We start from the raw sequence: 8461 nt of genomic DNA, 5'->3' as shown, positions 1-8461 counted from the left end.
ATAGATAGATAGATAGATAGATAGATAGATAGATAGATAGATAGATAAGTAGATAGATAGATAAATAAATAAATAGATGAGTGAGTGAATGAATGAATGAATGAATAAATAAATAAATAAATGGATAAATAAATTAATAAATGCTCTGAAGTTAAGCACAAAGTGCAAACAACCCTGTGAAGAAGAATCCAAATGGGAGCTAGCACCAAGATACTAGCTAACGCCCAATGTGGTAGAGTACGCCTTCAATCCTAGCACTTGGGAAGCAAAGCAGAGGCAAGCAGATATGATTCTGAAGCCAGCTTGGTCTAAATAATGTTACAGGTCAGCCGAGGCAATATAATGAGACCTTATCTCAAACAAACCAAAAGGAGATACTAGCTAAAAATTAGCCTAGACAGGAGTTCTGCAATCCTAATTAGTGGAGGACTGACAAGAGTCCAAATCCTACCCTGTTGATCTAGCTTTAAAAAAAAAATTATATGTTGAAATACTGTACTGTGCCATACTGACTGCATGTTTTATATATGTATATATTAATATATACAATATTAATATTATATATGTATATACCATAGATCTCAATAAAATTTTGGGTAAATTTTGATGAATACATTCATATACTAAAAGAAACCCCTGCAATGGAATCTCGGCTTTCCTGTGTGTACTTGGATTAAACAGGACCTGATTTTGCAAACGACAAGCATGATCTCTATCAGATCTCTCCATCAACCACCTGCAATCATCACTGAACTTATTTTTAGGTTTACTTTCTTCTTTATTTATTTGTGTGTGCCCTCAGAAGCCATGAGAACGTATCCAACTCCCTGGAGCTGGAGTTGCAAGCAGTTATGAACAAACCAAAGCTGGCGCTGGGAATCTAATGTAGGTCTATCTCTCTAGCCCTGTATTTTTCCAAGTGCATTCCTTAAAAACCACATCTGTAAGTTTATAACCAGGACTGAAGAAATGGCTCAGCTGCTCTTCTAGGGGACTGCAGTTTGATCTCCAGAACCCACAGTTGGCTCACAAATGCCTCTAACTCTTCTTGCCTCCTCAGGCACCTGACCTCGTGTGCACACACCCACACACAGACAGACATAAATATAAATTTTTTAATTTAAATTTATTTTATAATCAAAATCACTATTTTTTTTTAAAGATTTCTATCCAAAAGCTAGACTGCTGAGCTATCGCTCCAGCCCCAAGTACAGCATTTTATAAATTTCCTTTTTCTTCATGGATGACAGTCACAAAATTTTTGAAAGCTTCTTTAACCTTTATAATTCAACTAAATCAAGAAGATTCCTAAATTGAAGTTAAAAACGCATGCCTGTAATCCCAGTGTGCCTACTAGTTTTATGTCAACCTGACACAGTCAGCTACAGTCAAAGACGGAATCTCAATTGAGAAAATGCCTCCATAAGATCAGGCTGTTAGCAAGCCTAAAGGGCATTTTCTTAATTAGTAAGGGTCTAGTTCATTGTGGGTGGTGCCATCCCTGGGCTGGTGGTCCTGGGTTCTGGAAGAAAGCCTGGGAAAGTCATGGAGCGCAAGCCAATAAGCAGCACCCCTCCATGGCCTCTGCACCAGGCTCTGCCTTCAGGTTCCTGCCCTCTCTGCTTTTGATAATGAACTGTTATAGGGAACTTGAATGAAATAAACCCTTTCCTCCACAAGTTGCCCTTGGTCATCGTGTTTTACCACGGCCATAGTAACCCTAACTAAGAGAGACTCCCTCTCTTAGAAGGTGGAGGCAGGAAGAGTTCAAAGCCAGCCTGCAGTACAAAGTAAATCCTGGGCTAACCTGTACTGAGACATTGCCTTATCCCACCCGGCAAAACCAAACAAGACAAAACAAAACAAAAACAAAAAAAACACCACACTCCAAAAACAGAGCGAGGTGGGGATGGGTGGCCTCCAGAAGAAGGTTCCACCGTTCTAGCAAAGAGCGTCACGGAACTGTAACGACCGCCGAATGAGCCCTGTTCTCAGCTCGTGCGGCTGTCCCTACCAAAGCAAGGCGTCTTTCCCCGCTCCACGCCCTAAGACCCAGTTCCTAGCCCACAGAGGCCGCGGTGTCCCGGGGAGACCGCCAGCGTTCAACAATAGGGAATTGTAAAACTCTTGGCCATGCCCGCGCACTGTGGCAACCCGTTATCAGATGGCAGCTCGAGCAGCTGGTCCCCGGGCTCCAGGCCGCGAGAGGCTTGTCATCGCGCACAGCTGGGGTGCGGGGGGACCCGCGCAGGACGGGACGGGACGGCGCCCCGAGCGAGCGAGTGGAACCTAGCCAAGCAGACTGCGGCCTTTCAGAGCGCGAGGAGGACGAGCAGGTTCCCAGGCGAGGGGCAAGGAGGCTGAGCGGGCTCGGCGCAGGCGAAGGGGAGGGAGAAGCCGACAGCCTTCAGCTGCCGGGCTGTGCGCCCCCCGGAAGCAGACGCGCTCTCCCCGGGCCCCCCCCCCCCGGCCGACCGCCCATTCATTCACACCCCCACGCGCGCCCGCGCCGCCGCGAGGCCCGGCCTGAGGCCGCCGGTGCGCGCCGCCGAGTCCGCGAACCTGCCCCGCAGCTCGCGCCGGCCTCCGCGGCTACCCCGACGCCCGTACGCCGACGCCTGGGTCTCGACGGCCGCATCCCGACCGGAACCCCCGGCCACCTTACCGAGTGTGGCAGCTTGGCAGGCCCGGGCCCGAAGTTAATCACTTGCTTGACCGCGTCCATGGTGCTGAGGCGACAGCGACGGGAAGTGGCAGAGGCAAGAGACCACGCGAACTGCCCGCGTCTTCCTAGGCGAGGGCGGGGCGGGCTCCAGCCCGCAGAGTCGGCGCCCTATTGGTCGGCTGCCTCAGGCCGCGCGCTGATTGGCTCTTGCCCAGGAGCTCGCCTTCCCATTGGCCACGCTCACCATCCGAGCCTGCGATCAATTGCTCCTCCTGGAGTTTAGAATTTCAACCCGCCTTTGCGAACGCAAGAGGGCAGGGGATTGCACCAGCCGCCCGCGTGATGGGACGCCTTCTGCCTTCGTGCACCTCCGGGCACAGAGTCCCAGGTCCTGGCCTCTAGCCAACTGCGAGGTGGCTCGCAAGCCCATTGTACCTGGTCCACCCCACGCTGGGTTGGGCTGGGCTGGGCTCTGCTGCATTTGTTCCGGAGCCAGTCCCCCATTCGTGTTCACCAGACTTTTCTTAGACCCTCCAGTGTAGAGATAACTCACCCAAAGAAGCATGTGGAGGGTGACGGCTTGGAGGGTGAGGCCATAGGATTGTGACCCGGTGCACCGGATAATCACAGCGCTCAGGAGTCTGAGGCAGGGATGGTATGGGGAGGTCAGCCAGGGTCTACACAGAGGGACACTGTCTCGAAAAATAGCATTAAAAGCCTTTGCATTTGCACATGAGCTCTAACTCCACTGCACCATGAAAGGACAGAGGTGGCTAAGAGCGTTGGGGGCAGCCTGCCATTTCTACCCCTTTACCCCATCCTCAGCCAGGAGAGCCTCTTTCAAGTTGCTGATTCTCCATTCTCTTCATCTCTTTGATGAATTGAGGAGCAGGAATCCGAATTTTGGCTCTCTCTTGGCCGGATCTCCTCCAGCTGTGAGGATGTATTAACAGGAGTGTAATAAGCAAGCTGAATGCAGTCCGGACCAGAGGAATGTGGCCCTGAGCCTAGCGGGGCACAGGGCCAAATCTGTTCAAACTTTTCCACACAAGTTCTTTTTTCAAAAGAGTTGCACTAGAGGCTCACTTAGAATTCTGGAACACAAAGGCCCCTTCCATGCAAGGGTAGTTCTTTTGAAGTCCAGAACATTTTTAAAGCATTTTTTTTTACTTTGCAGTTTAACTCAGACTCCTTTACTATGAAAACATTTTTCCAAGTTCTTTCCTGCAATGGATGGCAGGAAAAGGCACAGTGCCTACTGAGTATTAACCAGAGCATCGGTGACCTCAGTTTGACAGGCTTGCAATCCAGCCTTTGGGGCATTTGGGCTCTTGTTTTTCTATAGCCCATAGAAGGGACATGGCTGAGAACAAAAACACTACTTTGAGTCTGGGTAAGTAAAGCAAAACTCTTAGAAAAAGCTGAATAGAGCAAGGTCATGGCCTTCTTCAGCACCTTCATTTAGAAAATTGCATAACTGTCTCATATCTTTAATCTCAGTACTCTGACAGTTGAGGTAGGCAGATCTTGAGTTAAAGGCGAGGCTGAACTACAGAACAAGTTCCAGGACAACCAAGGTTACACGGAGACACTCTGTCTCAAATAAATAAATAAATAAATATAGGAAAGAAAATTACATAACTGATCAGATAGCTCCAGTCAGATAAATAAGATTTGTCATAAACCCGCTGTTTTACGTAATACAGTGATTTTAGACAACACACACACACACATACATGCAGTTACTCTGCTAGAGCAGTGTTTGCCTTCAGTCTCTGAGTTCTAAACTCAAGTCCTCCTGTCCTAGAGAATGAACAGAGATGAGGTGGGATAGAAGGAAGGAAAAAGTAAAAATCCCACACACTGTGGTTTCTTGAATGGGCATCAAGAAACTCAATATAGAGCTGGAGAGATGGCTCAGAGGTTAAGAGAACTGGCTGCTCTTCCAGAGGACCTGCATTTAATTCCCAGTCCCAGGGACACTCACCTCTGTGCAAACAAAACACCTGTAGGCATAAAATAAAAAGTAATAAAAGTTAAAAAAAAAATTCCACACAACTAACAGAGCCAAAATTATCAACAGAGATAATGTGTGTTTTCCTAAAGACATCCCAAATACAGATACTAAAAACAGCCAAGTCCGGGTGGAGCTATAGCTCGGTGACAGAGCTCTTGCCTAGCACTCATGAAGCCCTGGATTCAGTTCTCAGCACCAGCTTGCTTAGAGGCAGAGGGTCTGTCACCAGAGCCAGCAAGATGGCTCAGAGGGTAGCGGTGCTTGCCACCAAGCCTGATGACCCGATATATGGCACCTATGCACCTCCCTACAGAATAAGTAAATAAATAAATGCATAAAAACAGAATGTCTATGACCTCTCACCCCTAAATTCAACAATGTGCCCCATAAAACTACCTTAAAACTCCATTATCAAAAGGAAATTCTTTAAGAGATTTAACTAAATGAACTCATGTTTACTTAATTTTTATTAAAAGTTCTAAGCTTTGCTTAATCTTTAAACTTTGTTGTAAATTACGGCCTGTGAACAATGTCATTTAGAGACACAGAATCATATATTCAGCCACTTCAAAGACACCTAAGTGTGACTACCTGTTTGGAAGCCCGCACCCCTGTCTTCAGTGTTCCTTACCCTTCTCAAACGTGTCTCTCTGTCTAAGTAGTTAATAAACTCACTGCTTCACTCTGGCTTGTCCTGGATTGTTTTCTGCTGCATAGTCAACAGTCTGGCTTTACCTGAGCAGAGGTCACTGAGGGAGAAGGGCTTCTTCAGGCTGCTGGTGCAGTGCCGGATCTCCCTACCCACTGACGGGAGATAATGACCACACATTTGTTTTGCCCTCTGTCCCCAGAAAATACGGCTTTTATCTCTACTGTCCAGTTTTATATGCCCGATCTATCTCTTAGTTTCCTACTACTCTTGGGCCCCTGCCAGAGCCCTCCGACAGAGTCCAACAGTACCTGAGTGGGGAGTAAAGATTAAAATAATTAAAACAAATCATACTACTCACAGAATCAGCTTGAGGGGGCTGTCAGTAATGACTGAAGCAGCGTGGGTTGATTCCAGGATTCATTTTTTTATAGGCAAAGCAAAAACAAGTCACATCAATACAAAAAAAAAGAAAAAAAGGATTCCAAACTTCTTTTCAAAAACTATTTCCCTATATTAGATATTGCCCAATGTCACACAGACAAGCTTTAAGGAACTTGGAACAAGTTTTTAAGGAACCTAGCAAAACTTCCTCTTTTCGCTGTCTCAGGGTGAAGGCCAAGGTGAAAACATAACAAAGCAGCTTAACAAGCAGCTCTCCACGGCCCCATAAGGGGCAGAAATGGTTAACATTCCATATGCTAAGATATGCCCTGTAGCCATCCCTCCCTGGGGGCCTGTGGTTTCCGGTACCGTAGATCATAGAATCTGAATTTAATGTCTTCCTTCCATCCCTGGAAAACCTCATTCAGTCTCCCATCACACACATATCTTAAAATTTAAATCTCTTTTTTTTGTTGTTGTAAATACCCCCCCCCCCCCCCCCCCGTCTATGCTTCTTCAAGATCTGCCCACAACCCTTAGGGCAGAGGCATATAAGCCACAAATACATGCCTCTAGGAACCACACAGGAAAAAGAATGAGGGAAGGGGCCATGGTAGACTGAGTACACACACCCATCTGTGGTGGGGTTCATAATGACCACCTTACATCTGTGCTCTTTATGCATAGAATGGAGCCATCATCAGGAAGTGGCTGTCCAGTGTCTGGTATACATCAGCTCCCCTTCTATCCAAGTAGCTGTGTAGTTAGGAAATCATCTATACATAATTTGTCATTTTGAGAGCAATGCAATTAAGAAATGGCTGTGTCTTTGCTTTCACTTTCCATTATAGCACAGGAGACTGGCAAGGCCCTCCAGGAAGGTGGAAGGCATCTCCTCAGCGACCAGTGCTCTGTTAACTAAAGAACTGAACATATGGGCTCAAATAGAATTCAAAAGCATTGAGATTACTTTACTCAGAGCACAGGACAGTCAGTGCAGATTACAGAGGGACTTGTTGCCAGGACTGACAGTGGGCCATAGGAGTTAAGAACACTCAAGGACCCTATTATTTGGGACTTTCTTTTATGGGGTTCAAGAGAAAAAGGATCTGGTTTTTAAGGGGCGTATTTTTGTGGTGCTCTAATTTGATTGACAGATTTGGTCATATATTTGTTTTCCTTAATTGCACATGTCCTTTTTCATAGCGCACCATGGAACACATGGTAGAGCCAGATCCTTTAGAATGGCGTCTCTGATGGTTAAAGGGTTCTTTGAGACCGTGGCACCAGCTGTCTCAGTTAACAGACTGTTATATACACGAGAGCTAGAGTTGTGATTCATCTGGTTGTTACCAGGTGAGCAAAGAAGATTGTACAAGCTACCCTCCAGAGTGATAGAAAAGCCAGAACACCCGATTTTATGTGGCGTCTGTCTCCTAATTTACATTTTATTTTATTTTGAACAAAACCTTTCTATGTAACCCAGAATAGCCTCAAACTCATGATCTGCATCCTCCTGAGTTCTGCGAGTACAGTACTATCACACCCAATTTTCCAATTTTTAAACAATTAAAACTTTAAACTTCTGCTAAGCCTTGCATTTTGTGAAGGGCAAAATCCACATTACATTCAGTGCTGAGACTACTGGTTACAAGTTGTATACAGTCCTGCCTGGAATTTTCCCCTGTAAACAGGGATTATGCCCAACTAATTGGTTAAATATGGGATTGGGAGAAGAGAAAATATGGAGGGAAAGAGAATTTAATCTGCAACATTATGTTACAATGCCTGTTTTGCAAAGAAGATGTAGAACGGGAGCCCAGGGCGCAACCTCCATTGTGTGGGACCCTCCCTTCTATGTAGACAACATAGAAAGGAAGCTTCCCTGTGAGGTGTGTGATTTCTACAATGGCAGAGCTTTAGTTACACACATATAGTGTATTATTCTTGAGCTGTTAGTACATATGAAAAATGCTCAGATCCACTGCCTCACATCTTGATGCACAAACAAACAATATAGGAGAGTGAGGAGAGAGAGAGAGACTGGAAATGGTGCAAGTCTTTTGAAACCTCAAAGCTTGCCTCAAGCTACAGCTCCTGCAACAAGGCCACACCTCCTAATCCTTCCAAATGGTTTCTCCAACTTGGGACCAAGTATTCAAATATATGAGTCTATGGGAAACATCCTCATTCAGATCATCACAAGGCATAGCCTCAGTGTACATAGCAAGGAGAAAGTAAAAGTCAAATGAGTTACCTACTTTTTTCTTAATTCCAACTTGCACTGGAAGAGTTATCTGTCCATCCTACCTACTCATGTCACCATCTCTGTTTTCCTTATCCTACTTTCTTCAGTTTTTGTCACAAGAAAGTATTTAACATTTTACTGTTTCCAAGTACAATCCAGTGGCATCAAGTACACTTACATTATTAGGCAAACACTATCACTGTCCTCCAGAACGTTTCATCTCCCATACTGAGCTCCATACCCCAATAAGACAATAGCTACCTATAACCTCAGTCTCCATAACCTCTATTGCCCTTCCCATCACCCCTCCCTAGTACTGACATTAAAAGCTTGCACACCCATGCCCAACATTTAATGGCATTTGGGTTTGTTCTTTCTTCCTTCCTTTCTTTCTTCCTTCCTCTCTTTCTTTCTTTGTTTCTATCTGCTGTTGGCATCAGAATTAACTTTAAGTGTGTGTGTGTGTGTGTGTGTGTGTGTGTGTGTGTGTGTGTGTGT

The 8461-nt window shown here is 45.6% G+C and overlaps 1 protein-coding gene across 1 annotated transcript in view; it reads right to left on the bottom strand.

Moving 5' to 3' along the window:
- Psat1 (phosphoserine aminotransferase 1) overlaps positions 1–2787 on the bottom strand; it is a 21207-nt gene extending 18420 nt beyond the window's left edge. The window contains exon 1 of the mRNA XM_055614159.1: positions 2666–2787. Within this exon, the coding sequence (XP_055470134.1) occupies positions 2666–2725 (60 nt within the window). The 5' untranslated portion in view covers positions 2726–2787. The remainder of the gene's footprint in view (positions 1–2665) is intronic.
- Positions 2788–8461: the final 5674 nt, after the last annotated feature.

Source organism: Psammomys obesus, unplaced genomic scaffold, assembly GCF_907164565.1.
Source record: "Psammomys obesus unplaced genomic scaffold, mPsaObe1.curated_primary_1811, whole genome shotgun sequence".
Taxonomy (NCBI): Eukaryota; Metazoa; Chordata; class Mammalia; order Rodentia; family Muridae; genus Psammomys; species Psammomys obesus.
This window is presented reverse-complemented; position numbering and strand designations above follow the sequence as displayed.